Raw genomic sequence first — 20,507 nt, 5'->3', positions numbered from 1 at the left:
CTATGTCGCAGAGTTGGTAAGAAAAGCAAAACTGTTAAGAGCTTTACCCGCACTCCTAGAAGCCCTCAAATCAAGGGCGACAGCGAGTGGTGAGGGAAGGAAATGCAAACCAGCAGCCGGTCCCGAATCGCTGGAGTCGGCTCTGGGGAACAGCCGTTAACCCCACTTCGGGGAGCAGCGGTACCTCTGTGTACTAGTGTGTGGCTTAGCCTGGAACCGCTTAATGCATGACTTCGACCCCGAGAAGGCGCTTCAAAGACACCGCAGAAGCAGAATGCCTCCCCCGATGCCCACCAGTTCTCTAGGGATCTGAGGAGACGCCTTTCATGCCCAGAAATGACAATCCTATCCTCGGACTACGACATCCCATCAGAGTCTTATTTCCTCTTTTGCCAGTTTCAAAAGGTAACGCGAACGTTACTATCGAACCCTGAGGAAACTGTTTGTAAATTATGCGGACTTAGGGAGGAGATGCGGTGCAAGTGTGGAGTGTTGCCTTAGCGACTGAAAACAGCCAGCCAAAGCGCGGGGTACCACCAGGACGAAACCAGCAGCCAACGCGCAAAAATTCCGTTGCTGGGCGCGCCGCTGGGAAAGGGGGCGTGTCCACGCTTCACCCCGCCCCCGACCTTTTATGACGTAGGACAATGACTGCCACGCGTCGTAACTAGGCTGCTGGCGCGGCCACTCCGCGCCAGTGACACGCATGAGGGAACGCGGTGGTCATCTGGGGCCGACTCTCGGAATCATGCATTTCTTATTTAGGTTAATCATTTCCGTTTACCTGTGGGGCATTTTTACTGCTCAGGGACAAAAGGCAGAGGAGAGCATAGAGGAAGTGAAAATTGAAGTTTTGCACCGTCCAGAAAACTGTTCTAACACAAGCAAAAAGGGAGACCTGCTAAATGCCCATTACGACGGCTTCTTGGCTAAAGACGGCTCGAAATTCTACTGCAGGTAGGAAATGATGCGAACAGCTCCCGCGTCCAGTTGATGCACTAAATCTACCCTCCCTCCACCAACCAGAAACCTAATTTGTTGTTTGATTGATTTGTTCTTGTTTTTTAACAGCGAGAGTTAAGCCTTTTATTTCTAGGGGGGAAATCAGATTTGATACAGTATTTCCCTATTATATGGAATATTATTTAAATTACTGAAAATGTTGACCCAAGAAATTATTAAAAATACACACATCCATACACTCCCCCGACCACCACCACTGCCCTTGGTACCTATAGAAGTAAGTCAAGGTACTGTTTGTGAGAATGTTCACACTTTTCCTTTGCTGTGGGTTGGAGCCTCCTTACTGAGGACTACGTAGAGTTGTTTAGGAGATATTGTCTGGCCTTCAGAAGCACGATATTTACTGGCTGGAGGCCACTTTCCAGCTGTATCAAGAAGCCACTACAATGACTTTGTCTGGTGACTTCCGGACCCTGTGTCCTGCCTGCCCCCTCATCCCACCACTACTTACTCTGATTTAATTGATGGTTTATTACTCAGAGGTAGAATGTCTTTTCTCCTTCTGTGCTATTACCCTATAAAAATACAATTGGGGAAAGTTAGTTCTTTGCATCTAGAATAGAGAAATTTAATAAGAAGAAAAAATACAAATTTTAATCATGGTTCAAATGACTTTTTGAGGCTAAACCTGTACCATCATTTTTTAGAACAAACCCAGAATGGTAAATAAGTCATTTGGACAATCCATGCAGCTAGTTAGGGGCAGGAGACCCATTAAAAAGTTAACTGTTGAGTAGTTTTTGTAAAGATGACAAAACAAGAAAATGAGATGACTCCTAATGACTAGCTTTGGGCAAATCATACCTCTGTCTAGCTATTATGAGGGAAGTTTGAGCCAAATACCCCACTAGGGGGTTCAGAATGAATCTTAATATAGGAAAAGAGATGGTTAGAGAGGACTCCAATTTTAAATTGGAACTAAATGCTCAGCTGTATTTTAATGTTTGATTTTATTTTTCTTGAAATCAACTTACCTAGGTGTTGTTTTTAATTATAGCCGGACACAAAATGAAGGCCACCCCAAATGGTTTGTTCTTGGTGTTGGACAAGTCATAAAAGGCCTAGACATTGGGATGACGGATATGTGTCCTGGCGAGAAGCGAAAATTGATTATACCCCCTTCATTTGCATATGGAAAGGAAGGCTATGGTAAGGTATTTTAATATGTATATCTCTAAGTTATATTTAAAAATAAGTCACAGACTTCGGGTATATAGTCAAAAAATCAAAAGCAGACTCTCAAAGTTAAATAAGATATAGAATATAGGGTCCAATAAACTTTAGCTCTATCAAGTCCAGTCATCATTAAAGAAAGAAATTAAAACAAAAATGATATACCATTTTCACCCATCAGATTAGCAAAGACATAAAAGTTGGCAAAGGTATGGAAAAAACAGCAGTCCCAGGTATTATTGCTGGGAATGTAAATCATTTGACCTCTTTAGCAATTTCTATCAAAATTTAAAATGTACATATCCTCTGATCCCATAGTTCCATTTCCAGGAATGTGTACCAAGGTACATCTTAAAGAACATGGATTGCAGACTTTTTTGGGTAGCAAGACTGCAAACTACCCGAGTATCCCTTAGTAGGAAATTAGTTAACTAAGTTATGCTATATCTATACAGTGGATTATTGTGCAGCCAGTAAAAAGAATGAAGTAGAGCCATATGTATTAATGTGTTAAAGATAAAATGGGATAGAATATATTCCTGCAACAAATATTTATTGAGCAGCAGTGCCTGGCTCTATTCTAGGCACTGAGCATAAAGCAGTGTACAATGCAGAAACAGTTTCCTAACGTCAATGAGAGCTTACCTGTGAGAGGGAAAATTTCACATATGTATCATGTATCTACATAGACTATCTAAAAAATACACCATCTGATGATATTAAATGTTCCTGGGAAGGAGGCCTGAGGGTCAAGGGTAAGGAGATTTCCTCTCATTCTGTAATATATTATACTATTTAAGTTTTTTACTGTATGCATGTACTAAATGTTTTATTGAAGTATAGTTGACTTAAAATACTATATTAGTTTTAGGTATAAAACATGGTGACTCGATATATTTATAGATTATACACCATACAGAATTATTACAGTATTATTGACTATATCCCCTGTGCTGTATATAACATCCCAATTGGTGGGAATGTAAATTGGTACAGCCACAACTGAAAACAGTACAAAAGTTTCTCAAAAAATTAAAAATAGAACTACTATATGATCCAGCAATTCCACTCCTGGGCATTTTTCTGAAGAAAATGAAAACACTAATTTGAAAAGATATATGCACCCCAGTGTTCATTACAGCATTATTTACAATAGCCAAGATATGGAAACAACTTAAGTGTCCATCGATGGATGAATGGATAAAGAAGATGTGGTATTAAAAAAAAAAAAAAAAAAACTGGTTTTTAAAAAAAAAAAAAAAAAAAAGAAGATGTGGTATACACACACACACACACACACACACACACACACACACCACTGGAATATTACTCAGCCATGAAAAGGAATGAAATCTTGCCATTTGCAACAACATGGATGGACCTAGAGGGTATTATGCTAAGTGAAATAAGTCTGACAGAGAAAGACATGTATTAATTTTTCAAAAATTAAATTTTTTAAAATCACTAAAGTTAAAAGTGGAGCAGAATAGAGAAATTTTTAAGAGGGGAAAATGGTCTGTGTGGCAGAGGGCCGGTTTCTATATTGCATTCTCAGTTGGGTCCTTGCTTCCTATTGCTGTGTGAAGACTATAAAGATTTTTCTTTTGGCCACACTCCAGGGCTTACGGGGATCTTAGCTCCCCGACCAGGGATTGAACCCATGCCCCCTGCAGAGGAAGTGCAGAGTCCTAACCACTGGACCATCAGGGAATTCCCCAAAGGAAGAATCTTTACCTCCTCATTCTATTTAAAGCCCTTTTTAACCCCACGTATTTGAAATATTTAGTATATAATTAAAGCAATTAAAGATTTTCTACAATGAAATGTTGTTTTTACTCCCCAATATTTCATTGAAATGGCACACCCTCTGTAAGGCTGTTAGTTTACTCATTAGGCGGAATGGTTCCCTCGCCTATTCTTTCCAGCAAGAGTAGGGGATCACTGCCCCAAATTGGATTGGAGGGAAGTTAGTGGTACAAGTCAGATCCAATCAGATTTAAAGCTCCTAAAGAGACAGTTCCAGATAACTACAGCTTCACTTTCAAAGCTTTTCGCCAATCATTTGGTTCCATCAAAATAGCTCCCACAGAACCATAATTAGTGTATCCTATTTTTAGTTGTAAAGGAACCTAGGAGAGGGAGAGAGAATTGAAGATAAATTGAATGCAGTCTTGTCCTAAAAATGCTGTCATAGGTTGAGGTCAATTCTAGGCAAAATGATATAGGCAGAGTTTGCCTTTCATTCTCCTTAATCTCATTTTCAGAGTTTCTCTTTCTCTCTTGTAGATACCTCCACATTCTGCCTGCTACCAGGGCACCCACATCTCTCAACAATAGGTGCTCATCTTGGGTCCTGTTACCCTGTGACAAATGAGTACTTATTTTATCCTTTTTGTAAACTAATTTATGCTTAGATACAAATGACTACCCAGTCTGCCTAAGCTATTAATAAGCCAGACCCTTGCTACAAAAATGTAGAAATTTGACTTGAAGTTAGTTCATATTCAATTTGAGGTGTCTTCAATAAATATATAAAAATAATGAATCTCACTAGTAACATCACCAACACCTACATTTTACACGTAAGGAAACTGAGGCCCGACAAAAGTGTGTTCTTTGGAATGTAGTTAACTGCTAGTTTACCTGCATTATTTATAATAGCTTACTAATAGCTTGAATTCAATTATTTTAAAAGCTGTTGTGTATACCATAAGTAACTGCTTAACAAACAATATCTTGATTGAATAAGCTTTTTTAAATAAGTTGTTATTAAGACCTAACATTAGCTATAACTTTATTTTAGGTAGTACTTGAAGAAGTCTTTTCCTGTGGGCAATATCTTTGCCTAATGTCACAGAGCACCCCTGCATGTCTTGAAATGCATGTGACTTGTTAGTGCTTTAATTAACAGTACATGTGGTATGTATAGATTCTTTACATTAACTTCTAATTCTTTGATCTGCTTCTCTAAATACAAGTAATTCTATAGCAAATGCATATTTTTCTCTTCTTTATACTGTAATTTTTTAATAATATAAAACTTAACTGGCAATATATTCTATGTTTACAGTAGAATTTTGGGGAAACTTAGACTTGTAATATTTTTTAAGAAATTTGAATTTGTGTTTTGAATTTGTTTTTAATTATTGTCAGGAGAAGTTATTTTTCTGTCATAAAGAGGTCTTAACTGGACAGAATAGGAATGGGTTTTGTAAAAATGATCAATCAATCTCTAGCTCTTTTACTATAAAGTCAGGTAATATGTGGTATGTTGGTTGGGATGGTCACATTAGTCACGTAATATGTGGGTAGATTTTTCTATGTCCTGGCTTTGGAGATGGCTGATCCACTTATTTTGGCTGTAACTTTCAAGCTTTGTTCTTTGGATTATGTAAATACTTTAGCAAGAATTCTCCACTTTTTCATTTAAAAAATTACTGTTTGCTTCAAAGAACAAACTTAGCCATTTTTCAAATAAGTGATAGAGGCCATTCATTCAACAAATATTTGAGTAACTATAATGTACTGGTGACAAAAGCCACCCAGTGCCTCTTAGCAAGTCATTTCTGCAGGTCATTTTTATGAATGGCCATCTGAAGTAGCCCATAGATTGCTAAAGTCATCTGTGACATCACTTAATAGATTAACTTTATTAAAGAGAGCTATTTAACTTAATACTTAGAAGGCTTTTTTGTGATTATAAATTTCTTCATGAAATTGTTACTGGTTTGTTCTGTCATTGCACTATTTTTTGTCTATAAAAATTTGAAAGACATGTATACTAATACATATATTTTATTCATACTTCCAAATAACTGAACAAAATCATTTTCTAAAAGAGACCTATCTATGAAATTGTTCTGCCTGTGAATTTCTTCTCTGCACTAGCTCTCTCCTGTATAATGTTGGGGTATATTAATAAAAATTACATGATTTAGGGCTTCCCTGGTGGCTCAGTGGTTGAGAGTCCGCCTGCCAATGCAGGGGACACGGGCTCGTGCCCCAGTCCGGGAAGATCTCACATGCCGTGGAGCGGCTGGGCCCGTGAGCCGTGGCCGCTGAGCCTGCGCGTCCGGAGCCTGTGCTCCGCAACGGGAGAGGCCACAACAGCCACAACAGTGAGAGGCCCGCATACCGAAAAAAAAAAAAAGAATACACCTGCCAATGCAGGGGAGACGGGTTAGAGCCCTGGTCCAGGAAGATCCCACATGCCGCAGAGCACCTAAGCCCATGCGCCACAACTACTGAGTCTGCGCTCTAGATCCCGTGAGCCACAACTACTGAGCCGTGTCACAACTACTGAAGCCCACGTGCCTAGAGCACGTGCTCTGCAACAAGAGAAGCCACCGCAATGAGAAGCCTGCGCACTGCAATGAAGAGTAGCCCCCGCTCGCCGCAACTAGGGAAAGTCCACGCACAGCAACGAAGACCCAACGCAGCCAAAAATAAATACATTAATTTTTTAAAATACATGATTTATATTTATTTCAATTTAATCAGGAAATAATGGTCCCCTGGGTCTTTAGAACTGACTTGGTTTGAAGACATATGGAAAAAGTGTTCCTAAGAAATATTTAGAAAGCAATTTTTATAAATATGAAATAATATAATCATAATGCTATAATGGCTATTTGTAAATAAATATTTGAACGTTATCTTCATGTAAGTTAAAGTGTTAAAATTTACACCTTTAGCAGAAGGCAAGATTCCACCTGATGCAACGTTGATTTTTGAGATTGAGCTCTATGCTGTGACCAAAGGACCACGAAGCATTGAAACATTTAAACAGATAGATGTGGACAATGACAGGCAACTTTCTAAAACTGAGGTAATTCAAACAGATTTCATATGTACAATCTCATTTTTTGTCACATCTGTGTTATAGCTATTATTTGTACTTCTACCTAGTATGGACTGATTAATTTGCTTTTATAGAACTGGTTACAAAAAAACTAAATTCCAAGAAGAAAATGTACTTTTTTAATGTAAAACTTGAAACTAAGTCAGACTGTTTAATTTCCTTTCTCCCTGCAAGAGGGTCATTAAAATACCAAACTAATCTCTACGAGGCATTTCTGGCATCTAGCCTACAGGAGAAGATCTTTTCAAGCAGCACTGTAGGAATTTGTAACTGGGCAAACAATTCCCACCTCATAAGATTGTGAGGATTCCATGAGATTATTAAAAGAGCTAGGAAGAATTTGAACTGTGTAACCCAGAAAGTTGGTAAACAGGGTCCTGGAGTTCAGTTACCTAGCTTCTGCATCCTTAAAAAGCTAAAAATAGAGTTGTCATGTGATCCAGCAATCCCACTCCTGGGCATATATCCAGACAAAACTATAATTCAAAAAGATACATGCACCCCAATGTTCATAGCAGCACTATTTACAATAGCCAAGACATGGAAGCAACCTAAATGTCCATCGACAGACGAATGGATAAAGAAGGTGTGTGTGTGTGTATACACACACACACACACACACACACACACACAGGAATATTACTCAGCCATTAAAAAAAAGTGAAATAATGCCATCTGAAGCAACATGGATGGACACAGAGATTATCATACTAAGTAAACTAAGAGAAAGACAAATATCATATGGTATCACTTATATGTAGAATCTAAAAAAATGATACAAAAATGAACTTATTTACAGAATAGAAGTAGACTCACAGACGTAGAAAACAAACTTATGGTTACCAAGGGGGAAAGGAGGAGAGGAGGCATAAATTGGGAATTTGGGATTAACAGATACACGCTACTATATATAAAATAAACAACAAGGACCTACTGTATAGCACAGGGAACTATATTCAGTATCTTGTAATAACCTATAATGGAAAAGAGTCTGAAAAAGAATAGATCATAGATATATAGATATTTGTATAACTGAATCACTTTGCTGTGTACCTGAAACATTGTAAATCAACTATACTTCAATGCAAAAAAAAAGTGATAATAAATAAAATACCCAGCCTTGTTTAACACTATCTCCAAATCGTCGTGCTTTACTCTCTTTTATATTATATGTATTAATATATGATTTATTTATATAATATACATAATTTCCAATAGAAATATAATTGAGTTACATACATAATTTTAAATGTTTTAGTAGCCACATTTTAAAAAGTAAAAAGAAACAAGTGAAATTAATGTTAATTAATTAACTCAATATATCTAAAATATCGCCATTTCAACATGAAACCAATATAAAAATTATCAATGACATTTTTTATTATCTTCAAACTTTGTTGTGTATTTTACCCTTACAGTAGCTTGTCTCAATTTGATCTACCACATTTCAAGTGCTTAATGGACATATATGGCTAGTAGCTACCATGTTAGGCTGTGCTTATGTGTCTTTGCTTAGAGAAATGTCATATAGAGAAAAGGGAATACTTCAGAATACCTGTTCCTTATTTGACATTAGAGAGATGATCATAATTTGTAGATTGGGGGAGAGCTATAGAAGCATAGAAAAATTAAGAAAATTAAATTTTATTTCAAAACCTGTAGTTGGGTTTTTTTAATTCATTATACATATTTATTATTGGGTTGGCCAAAAAGTTCATTCGGGTTTTTCATAGGCTGGAAAAACCCGAACGAGGCCAACCCAATAACTTTAGAGATTATAGAAATGCCAATTTGGATTTTATTCACTAATGGAAATTCTTAAGAGGGAGTTTCCTTTGGTAATGTGGATAGTGTAGATTATTGGAAAGCATTTAGTTTCAACAAAATTCAATTCAGATGTTAATCTGAGTATGTACCACTAACCACCTATAACCTCGGGGGAAGCTAGTTTGAAGATGTGTTTCTCTTCAGAAAATTGCTTCAAAAGTTGAAAAAATTAAACCTCAAATAGCTTTTTAAATTTTTGTATCACTTATTATAAGCAGTCTTAGATATGAGTTTCTTTATGTAAACATTTTCTCAAAGTTGCTGGAAATTTCTTGTGATATATTTTTATTAAAGAAATATTATTTTGGCCTAGATAAGTCATTACCTGAAAAAGGAATTTGAAAAAGATGAGAAGCCACGTGACAAGTCATATCAGAATGCAGTTTTAGAAGATATTTTTAAGAAGAACGACCATGATGGTGATGGCTTCATTTCTTCTAAGGAATACAATGTCTATCAACATGATGAACTATAGCATATTTTTATTTCTAAATTTTCTTAGCTATTTACTGTACTTTATATGTAAAACAAAGTCACTTTTCTCTGAGTTGTATTCTCTATTTTTCCCCCATGAACATATTTTGATCCCTTCAATACATGTAATTTTGGAATAATAAATGTGAGACTGTTTTGCAAAAGTTAACTTTCAAGTAAGGCGTGATTGTGTTTCCTTTTGCTTTATTCTGTTAACATGAATTGCACCACCATAAAATCGACTTCTGCATCCTAGCGGGCAGCTTTTCCCCTTCAGGTTATAGGAGGACATCTATGTCAAAATCCACAAGCTCTTCCCAACTCTAACCTTAACAGCATGTAGTTATGTAAATATCCAAATTTTAATATTTAAAGTGCCCCATATTTTAAAAATATTTAATAGGGACCCAGGAATTAACATTTCATTTGTTTATACATTTCACAGCATTATGGATAGTAGGATATAAAAATCATAGGACCGAGGAATCTTCCTTTAGTATACATGCAGGAAAGTATTAGTTGTATAACTCTGTCAGAGAGCCTCAACACAGTCTCTGTACTTTTTGGTGCAAGTTTCTGGCCTTAGGTATTTGTTCCAATGACTAATGTTTGAAAGACATTTCATCAGACCAAAGGCTTTGTGCCTTTGTCTTAGAGCAGGCATCATAAAGTCTGTACTGCTCTGACTCTTGCATTCCCTCAGACATCATTATACGCCTCTTCCTTCTCGTAGGCCTTTATATCTACCATCCCTAACTTTTTGTCTTGATAGTTTTAAATTGATGCTACGCTATTTCTTAGTCTCCCTTTCTCTAGGTATCTCTATCCTATGTCACTTCTCACAATGTTCTTGTTATTAACCATGAATGAGCATTACAAACTGGTATGCCATCAAGTTTTTGATAAATGTGTAGAACTTACTTTACACATGAGGATATCAAATGAGGATGCAGGTGAGGATGTAAAGTGCCATGGCAATTTTGTGTCATGGTTAAATCATTGTGGTCCAACATGTTGAGAATAAGAGGTAAGAGATGCTGTAGAAAATCATGTTGGTACCCAAGAAAGGATACATATTTATTGCAACATGTAAGTTTTACTTACTGTGTATGTAGAAAGTGTGGTTAGGCAGTAAATAGCTCTATTCAAAACCAAGTGAGTTCAAAACAATGTCTTTTCCATTTTCTGAAGCTTGCTCTTTCCAAACCATTGTTCACTGTTCATCTTTTAACCTCTTTAAATATACTGCTAGAAATCCTATAATTTAAAAGTATAAGGGCAACACAAAAACCACTAGATTAGTGGATATTACATATGCATAGCACAGTTAGACACTTTGTAAAATAAAAACCTTTACTATCTTTTCTTTCCCCCCTATATTTCTTCATTCCTATACCCAATTTTATAACTCCTCACTTAATCATCAACTTTCATCCCTTTACTTCCCTCAGAAAAACCTGCTCTGTTCAAGTAAACTAAGTTGCTAATACAATATTATGTTTTGGTTTGGAAACTGCCCCCATTCTCTATATCCATATTAATAAAAGTCACTAGAGGTTTTTTTGATCAATATACTCATATTTGCACCTGAATCATAATATACTCGGCCCAAAACAAAAATACCATGAAGGCTATAAATGGAAATTATCCTATGATACCAACTTTCTAATTCTAACCTTTCTGTCCCATTGTTTTCATACCAAGTGCTTTTAAACTTATGTTTGTTTTTTATTTATTTATTTTTGACTGCATTGAATCTTCGTTTCTGCACACAGGCTTTCTCTAGTTGTGGCGAGGGGGCGCTATTGGGCCTAATCAAGCAGAGGGCTCAGAAGAGCCCGACAAGTTTGATCAAGGAGAGACTTTTTGTCACAGATAATGCCAAACTGTTTACCAAAGTAATCGTACCAATTTGTTTTTCAACTAGTATGAGAGTTTCAGTTGCTTTTCATCCTCACCAAAGCTTACTATTAGCAACTTGAAGATTTTGAATACTTCTAGTATACCTAGTGCTATCTCATGGTGTTTTTTTTTTTTAAACACTAAATGGATTGAATCACTTTTATTTATTTATTTTTGGCTGCGTTGGGTCTTCTTTGCTGCACTCAGGCTTTCTCTACTTGCGGTGTTGGGGGGCTACTCTTCCTTGAGGTGTGCAGGCTTTGCATTGCAGTGGCTTCTCCTGTTGCAGAGCACAGGCTCTAGGCGTGTGGGCTTCAGTAGTTGTGGCACGCGGGCTCAGTAGTTGTGGCTCGCAGGCCCTAGAGTGCAGGCTCAGTAGTTGTAGCGCACGGGCTTAGTTGCTACGCAGCATGTGGGAGCTTCCCAGACCAGGGCTCGAACCTGCGTCCCCTGAATTGGCAGGTGGATTCTTAACCACTGCGCCACCAGGGAAGTCCCTAAACTTATGTTTTAAAAAATTATAGGGCTTCCCTAGTGGCGCAGTGGTTGAGAGTCCGCCTGCCGATGCAGGGGACAAGAGTTCGTGCCCCCGTCTGGGAAGATCCCACATGCCGCGGAGCGGCTGGGCCCGTGAGCCATGGCCGCTGAGCCTGCGCGTCCGGAGCCTGTGCTCCGCAACGGGAGAGGCCACAACAGTGAGAGGCCCGCGTACCGCAAAAAAAAAAAAAAATTATAGATTTTTAACTTTTTAAATAGTTAAAAAGATAAAATATTAATCCTTCCACATACATATAGTATACAAGTATTTCGTATTTATGTAATTGCCTAATGACTTCATAGGCATATGCCTAGTAGTGACTGCTGTACTATTTGATTTCTGGAACTTTAACATAGTATTTTTGTAATAATTTTAAAATGGTGTATAGTAAATAATTTAGGTTGCTTGTGTATAAAAAAATTTCAGATGTCTTACAGAGTAGATGCAAAAGGTCTCACAGAACTAAATACGTTAAATGTTTTAAACATTTTCAAAGGAGAAAAGAAATAAACATGTCCCAGCTGCCTTAACTTTAAAATGACTGTAGTGAGTTTTTATAAAGACAAAGCTGGTGAGCACATATATATGTACATCACAAAATGGCAGCCCATTACTACTATCAGTCATCTTTAATTGTGTACACAAAACCCCACACTGAGCTCAGTGTGCTTTTAATTTGATACCACAATTAAACATTTAGGATTACATTAAATTATTAACACATTTTTCTCATTTTACCAGACCTAAGGCAACAGTTAAAGCACCATAAAGTTGCCACTTGTGTGCTCTTGTCATTCTTAGATCCTGAATTAAAAGCCAACTAAAAATAAAATTGATATCTAGAAAATTTCTATGTAAAATGAGACTAAATCCCAAAATATACTTCTAAAGTGACTGGCAGATTTTATGAAGGAATATCTATATTCTGAATTTTATATTTAAACCTTTTCCAATATAAACATTATTAATCCTCATGACAATTTATGAGGTAGACACTATTATCATCTCCACGTTATAGATGGGAGAAATGATGCCCAAACAGGTTAATTTCTTGTTCCCCTCCCTCTTTAATGTGCTACAACTCATCAAAGCAAACCTAGGTAATTTTGGAAAGGTGTGTGGCACAGTTGCACCTAAAGCACCAGCAAGATACATTGATTTTCCATTTTATTTCATTCTCTTGTGCCAAACATCAAAACAAGGAACTGCATGAAGTCTCACATACTTCTGCCCATCGACAGAGCACTGAAAGCACCCATAAACCGTCTCCCTTTTAAAGCTCCCCATGCCACAGAGTATGCAAGGTCCTTTTGGAATGCTGTGATTAAGTAAATTAACTCGGATATGAGTCCCTTCTTTGAGTGAAATATCACTCATGCTGAGAGATTTGTCATAATAGTCAGAAAAAAGATCATCTAAGTAAAGCTGTGAACGAGAAATGGCATCCATCACTCTTCTATCTAAAAGGACAAAAAAAGAAATGTGTTACAAGTCAAATAAAAAATGTATAGCCAAACTGCAATTATAACTATGTGTGAATCTAAATCATCAGTCATGAAATTTGGCTTTTAAATTTAAATTCTTAAGACAGTATTACTGAAGAGATAACCTCAAGTGTTAACCTGAGAAGCAAAAAATCTTCAGCGGACATACTTCTTTCAAATAGTATATTTCTCAATCTGTAGAGCAGTGCAAATGTTGCCGTTTCTTCCATTTCAAATCCTCCTTTTGACACTGAAGTGACACAAAGGTCTATAAAAAAAAATTTAGAAGATGTTATAATTTGAACAACTCATATATATATATTTTTTGCGGTACGCGGGCCTCTCACCATTGTGGCCTCTCCCGTTGTGGGGTGCTCCGGACGCGCAGGCTCAGCAGCCATGGCTCACGGGTCCAGCCGCTCCGTGGCATGTGGGATCTTCCCGGACTGGGGCACGAACCCGTGTGCCCTGCATCGGCAGGCGGACTCTCAACCACTGCGCCACCAGGGAAGCCCAAACAACTCATGTTTTATTGGGAGTTTTAATTGTGGTTGAATTCTGGTATGTGCCATTCATTTTATTTTTTTAAGTTAAATTTTACATATTTTTAGAAAAGGTAACATTTACATGGTACGAAATTCAAAGAGTACAAAAAGAGGATACGGTGACAAATAAGTCTCTACATTGACCCCAGCCTCAGTTTTATACCCCAGGGTAACTACTGTTGTGTGTACTTCCAGAAATACTCCATATATTTTACATGCATAAAGAATATGTATATACGTATGTATGTATATATATAAAATTGTTTAGGCTCAAATAGATACACATTTCTTTAAAATATCATAGAGATTATTCCATGTCAGGATCTTCAGTGCTACATAATTCCTAACGGCTTCACAGTATTCTATTGTGTGGATGCACCATTATTCAACTAGCTGCTGATAATACACCTTAAGGTTATTTCCAATCTTTTGCTATTATGAGCTGACTATCCTTATACCCACATCATTTCATATATGTATATCTATAGGATAAATTCCTAAAAGTGTAAATAAGGCTAAAATATATGTAATTTAAAATTTTGATGGACATATCAGTTCTATCAGTTTACACTTCTAGTGATCAATATTATTGTAAAAACCTACACCCTTGGACTTCCCTCGTGGTCCAGTGGTAAAGAATCCGCCTTGCAACACAGGGGACACAGGTTTGATCCCTGATCAAGGAACTAAGATCCCACATGCTGCGGGGCAACTAAGCCCACGAGCCACAACTACTGAGCTCGCGCACCTCAACTAGAGAGCCTGCGTGCGGCAAACTCTAGTTGCCCATGCACTCTGGAACCCGAGCGCCACAACTACAGAGCCCACGTGCCCTGGAGCCTGCATGCCACAACTAGAGAAGAGAAAACCCGCAGGCCACAACTAGAGAGAAGCCCGCGTGCTGACACGAAGAGCCCGCGCGCCACAACGAAAGATCTCGCGTGCCCCAACGAAGATCCCGCATGCCTCAACGAAGATCCCACATGCTGCAACCAAGACCCGATGCAGCCAAAAGAATAAATAAATACATCTTTTTTTACAAAAAACCTACACCCTTTAGTGTCCCAGATAGAATTTAATTAGTATGATTTGTTTCTGGGCTCCCTATTCCCTCCTCCGACAGAACTGCAGAAACAAAAACAGGTCTAAAAATGTTCATAAATCACCATGGCTAAGGGGCTCCCTTGCCTATTCCTTTGGGCTACACCTAGACTTGAGCTGGCTGGTCTAATAATCTTAAAACCTGTGAAATGTAGAAATTTAAACTGAGCTGCACTGCAGTATTATATAAGGTGACAGTTTGGGGGAATTATTTGTAACTTTAAGGTTTTAGGGAAAGTCCGGAGTTGGGGGAGCTGGGTCTATGAAAGGAAAACCGGAAGAAAGGTTGTCTTTGGGTATCCTAGTTTGGATGCCTTGACACCTTCGACATCTTACTGTCTACCTACTCTATTTGCCTTCATCAAAAGCTACCTATTAGACGATAATTTTTTATTTTCCCATATAAGTCAAGGAAATACTGTCAGTGGATTGTGTTCTCACTCTTAGCTATAATTGTAAGTGGGTGGTGGGAAGACTACAGCCTTCCCCAAGAAACAGGGATGAGCTGATGAGTAAGTAAGGACTGGAGGGTCTTTCCCATTTACTTCACCCAAACATAATATTGACAGTACTTGAGAGCAGCACTCTTCTATTATTAGACACTCAGAAAGAGACAGAGATTCTCATTAAATCCTTCTTTAAAAATACAATCATTTTGGTGTTTCATGCAAATCACTCACCAAAGGCACCATCCAAGTAAATGAAGAGTTCGAAAACACTGAAAGCTATGGTTGTGTGTGCTGGAAAAACAATAGCTTTGTCCCTTCCCCTGGTATTCTGTTCATCCATAAAATGAAACTATATTAAATAAATTAAATAACATGGTTAAGGAGCACAACACATAACGATATATTTTTGGAGAAACAAAACATTCCCTACAATCCTACCAAAAACAAACATCCCCACCCCTACAAGCAAAGAATGCTCCTACTTGAATTCAACTGTTTCTAGCAGAGGTCCAAATTAATGGTCCATTGGAGACTTGTGATCTATATTAGGAAATACCTCTCACTACTTTCTCATTTACTTTGTATCAGAGCCAATGATTAGTGCTACCACATGGGTAATGCTCTCTGGCATAGAAACGTTTTTCTTTCAACTGTAAACCAACTGCCTTTAAGTGCTACAGTTGTTTTTAGCCTATTCTGTCCACTGTTCCAAAGCAATTACCAACAATTAAGTAAATGTTTCACTCAGTTCATGCCCCCAAAATGATCCAATGTTAAACAATTTGGTGGGCACCTAAATGTAGCCACTGAACAGAACCTTCATTTGCAAAGATTTGAAATGATTATCATTGTACCCTATCTTTCTAATAATTCATTTTAATAAAACAAATCAAGTCATTATATGCGTCATTATTAGGTGAATGACAAGGACAAATAATACCATAATTGAGCTAAAAATTAAACACAAATAGCTTTCAACATTTTTTTTTTTTTTTTTGCGTTACACGGGCCTCTCACTGTTGTGGCCTCTCCTGTTGCAGAGCACAGGCTCCAGACGCGCAGGCTCAGTGGCCATGGCTCACGGGCCCAGCCGCTCCGCGGCATGTGGGATCTTCCCAGACTGGGGCACGAACCCGTGTCCCCTGCATTGGCTGGCAGGTGGACTCTCAACCACTAGCGCCACCAGGGAAGCCCCTCTTTCAACCTTTTTTAAAGAACTTAACATTGAATGAAGCATGTTTGGCCATTAACAATATTATTTTAGAAAAATTAATTTAATATAAAAATATAAACTCAACTTTTTAAAATTCAAGTAAAAACTGTATCACTTAAAAATAAAATCAAAAAAAAAAAAATAAAATCAAATAAAATCAAAGAACTCAACATAACCACTCAATTTGTATTCTTAAAACAGCATAATAGTAATATGAGGGACTCCATTGTACACATTATTTCACAAGGATCAGTGTTTTCTAACATTATTTTACATGTTTATAATTCAAATTTTCTTGGATTTTTTTTCATATTCTAAAACAAAACCATTGGTGTGCAAAATCCTATATACAATTGCAGGTCAACATTTGACAAAATACACAAGGCTCATTAGAAACTGAATACTTAAAAAATTCCCATTGCAGCTTTTTAGTAAGAGAAGTCTAATGGGTCTAATGGTTTACCCTCATGGATTCCCCACGAATTCCAGCGTGCACAGACAGTGAGCACTGTCGTGTGGTTCGGATGCTTTCCATGACCACACACAATACTGCCTTTCTGCTCCTCCTTGACTGACGTATCAAACTGTGGTCAAAATTAATTTTTCTGAAATCAAGAAGACAGACATTCACAAGAATCTGTAACATCTAACTATGTATAATCAAGTACATTTTTTGATTATCATGTGTTACTATTCACGATCCACCTTAATTAAATCAAGGCAGTCCTAATACAAATCAGAAGGTGTGCTCAAAAGAAATTTAATAATCTGCCTCTCCCTATTTTGTTAAAACACGCATACTATAGGAGTCTGTTGGAGGAGACTCTCTTAGTGTATTTGCTGCAAGCAGATTCTTGAAGTCTTGTAATCTTATAATTTAGCAAATGCGGCAGAGCCAAAGTGATTTTGCAGAGCAATTAAATATTTTTTAAACCAAATGATTCCAGATATCTACACTTATCCAAAGCTTGGACATATTACTAATTTGCAGTATTTCAAATAAATCAAACAAATTACTCTAATAAAATATAACCCGAATGTTTTAAGCACTCTTTGTAATGAAGTTTATATAATTAAAATATTTAATAAAAACATGGAGGTATTATACTGACCGTGTAGTAATTTCCTTGAGTAATGTTGATACTTCCACTTCATGTTTGGTTACTACACCAAATGAAGCTTTTACTGCAACTGAATCTGATCCAGTAACGTTAATCCCAACGTCATTCACAATATGGTTGCCTCGCCTTCCATAAAGTGAAACGTCTGATTCATCTTCATAATTCAGTAACTGATAAGATGAAACACCTTTAAGAAAAGGAAATCAATATTTTAAATGTCTTGAATTCATCTAATGTAAATATGTATAGTAGCACATTAATTTACCATTTAAGACTTGATTACCCAAATGTTGAGAATGGCAACATCTTAAACCAAGATTAAAAAAAGCAATTCAGGACTTCCCTGGTGGCGCAGTGGTTGAGAGTCCGCCTGCCAATGCAAGGGACGCGGGCTCGTGCCCCGATCCGGGAGGATCTCACATGCCACGGAACGGCTGGGCCCGTGAGCCATGGCTGCTGAGCCTGCGCGTCCGGAGCCTGTGCTCCGCAACGGGAGAGGCCGCAACAGTGAAAGGCCCGCGTACAGCAAAAAAGGAAAAAAAAAGAGCAATTCAATTAATCTGACAACAAGAGAAATTAATATCTAGAGTACTTTAAATGAACTCAAATTCTCTTTCAGCCAACAGCACACTTAAGCATCAAGATCCACTGGCTAGCTGAAAGAAAAACAAGAGTTTATAAGAAAAATTTGTTAAAATGTTAATATTAGCCTGTTAATACATTTCAGCTTACCGACTGTAGTAACTGAATCAAAAAATAAATACAAATTACTTTCATCACATTTAACCATGTGAGATAGGCAAGACTGAATAATACCCCCATTTTATAGATGAAGAAATATACTATTATGTCATATTCTAAGTTGATTTGGTTAAAACAATTTATAAAATAACTGAAATTAAATTATCCAATAAATAATCTTATAAAATACATTTGAAATTATTCAACCAATAAGAGATTTGACAGTATAAAAACGTTAGGCATTGTTAACAATATTACTGTCACAGTAATAAGAGTTGCTTTTATCAATGAAAATACATAAATATTATGAACATAGGTAGCACAGACAACCTATGTTTAGATTACCAATAATATAACTGAATGAGTAGTCACTCCCAAACAGACATTTAAACTTACCAGCTGAAATTTCTCTGTCTCCTAGAAGAATATCTTTCAGTGTAAAGGGTGTTGAAGTAAATTTATATCTAGGAAACAGAAAACATCTCTTCTTTTTTACCACCAGACTTAGAGGTTGGTATTTGTCAGCCTCACTGAGGCTTGGAACGGGAACTAATCTCCCTCCATCTCCAACTTGTTTGACAAAGCTCTTGGTAGCCGCAGCAAACATATTAATACAGTATTAAAACGTCATGAACTGCAACCCTCAGATAACAAATCCATGTTTTCAAAAAAAATCAGGCATAAAACTAAGTCTTGCTTGATTTTAAATATAATTATACACGTTAAAAATACAAAGCATGGTTTCACTGAGTAGCTTACCAGTGTACAATTTACAACACTACCTCCCCTGGTGTGCTCAGGTAATGAATTATAGATTAACGGTGTAAAATGATATGCTAAAAGCAAGTCTAATTTGGAATTGCAGTCTATAACACTAAAATATACACAGAAAACTACTAATCTTTAAATATTATCAATGTCCTTGATGACGGTCACAGCTGATAGTGGTTTGCCAGGTTCAAAGGAAGCATATAACCCTACAGGGAACAATACGTTAGCCACTAACATTAGCCCTGGATGCCATCCACAGTGGACCTAGTCCAAAGGGAATTCCTTCACAAGTCCATTGTGCCAATTTTGGCGACAGAAAAGCACTATTTCTGTTTTATGGTACACAGTTCATTCTTTGAACATTTCATTCATTTTCCTTGTATGTTTACAAAATCAAGTGATTAATATAAAAATAAATTCACAGAATATAAGGAAACAATTGTATGCAGAACTTTATAAAATACTAAATGAAAGTCATATTACATATGTGTAACTGCATAAACTCTGACTTAGGAGTTTCTGTTGAAGCTGGCACATAGTGTCTCTCTGAAATAGAGTACTGCTGCATTTATTTTCTTTTTGTTTCATCATTACTATCCAGTTACTCAACCTTTAAAGAGAGCTGTATAAAGTTTAGACTTGTTTTTAAGAAATTTTATGGCTAAATCTTAGAAACAAATCTGAGTGCTGAAATAGTGTACTGTCATAGCTATGTGGATGTTAACATAATTTTGAAATAGTGGCTATGTGGTACTTAAAATAAGATATTCATTAAAACAGCAATGCATAGTAATCGATATACAAACATCTATAGAGGGGGTAGAGGGAGGAAGAAAATACAGGCTTAATTCAAGCCTCAAATAATGTAAATCACTTTGATTAGACTCCGGACAGCTTTTTCATTTGCTTTCAAGTACCCAGGGTTCGAGAGAAACAAACAAAAAGTTCCTAATAAGGACCCTTCGTGTGAATAGCATCGTGCAAGGCAATCTTCCAGAAACGAGAAAGCACAAGGAGTTATTACTGCAACTGGCAAGCAAAACCCCTAGAAGCGATACGACATCTAATGTCGCTGTCTGATCCCCACCAAAGGTGGTGCATCCCAAGCAAACGCCATTACAACCAACACAGGTGTGCAGAAACAGCATTTAATTAGAATCGGGTCCACAGAAAAGCCTTCGTTTACACCTAACGTGCCTTGCTGGGATCCGCTAGCCCAGCACTCATCAGGCGATGAAAGCCTAGAAGACAATGGAGCCCACGTGGGGGTGAGAGGAGTGGGTG

The 20,507-nt window shown here is 37.2% G+C and overlaps 2 protein-coding genes across 3 annotated transcripts; one reads left to right on the top strand and one right to left on the bottom strand.

Annotated features, from left to right (window-relative positions):
- The first annotated feature begins 642 nt into the window (after positions 1-642).
- Positions 643-9,527, top strand: FKBP7 (FKBP prolyl isomerase 7). Of its 2 annotated transcripts, none has more exons than XM_024732886.1 (4): positions 643-957; positions 2,021-2,172; positions 6,894-7,024; positions 9,198-9,527. In XM_024732886.1, exons 1-4 carry the CDS (start codon positions 707-709, stop codon positions 9,357-9,359), a joined length of 696 nt encoding a protein of 231 aa, XP_024588654.1. In that variant the 5' UTR covers positions 643-706; the 3' UTR covers positions 9,360-9,527. The 2 variants fall into 2 exon arrangements, with proteins under 2 accessions (XP_024588654.1, XP_024588653.1); XM_024732885.1 differs by having other exon boundaries at positions 644-957; positions 6,891-7,024.
- A 3,438-nt stretch (positions 9,528-12,965) lies between these two features.
- On the bottom strand, positions 12,966-20,340 carry PJVK (pejvakin). The gene is made up of 7 exons (XM_024732827.1): positions 20,311-20,340; positions 18,849-19,038; positions 17,703-17,898; positions 17,054-17,195; positions 15,609-15,726; positions 13,452-13,550; positions 12,966-13,258 (listed from the first exon to the last, which is right to left on the bottom strand). The coding sequence occupies exons 1-7, from the start codon at positions 20,338-20,340 to the stop codon at positions 12,966-12,968; spliced, it is 1,068 nt and encodes a 355-aa protein (XP_024588595.1).
- Between the last annotated feature and the right edge of the window lie 167 nt (positions 20,341-20,507).

This window comes from Neophocaena asiaeorientalis, unplaced genomic scaffold (assembly GCF_003031525.2).
Source record: "Neophocaena asiaeorientalis asiaeorientalis breed wild unplaced genomic scaffold, Neophocaena_asiaeorientalis_V1.1 scaffold96, whole genome shotgun sequence".
NCBI lineage: Eukaryota > Metazoa > Chordata > Mammalia > Artiodactyla > Phocoenidae > Neophocaena > Neophocaena asiaeorientalis.
Note: the sequence above shows the minus strand (reverse complement) of the source record. Positions and strands in the feature narration are given on the sequence as shown.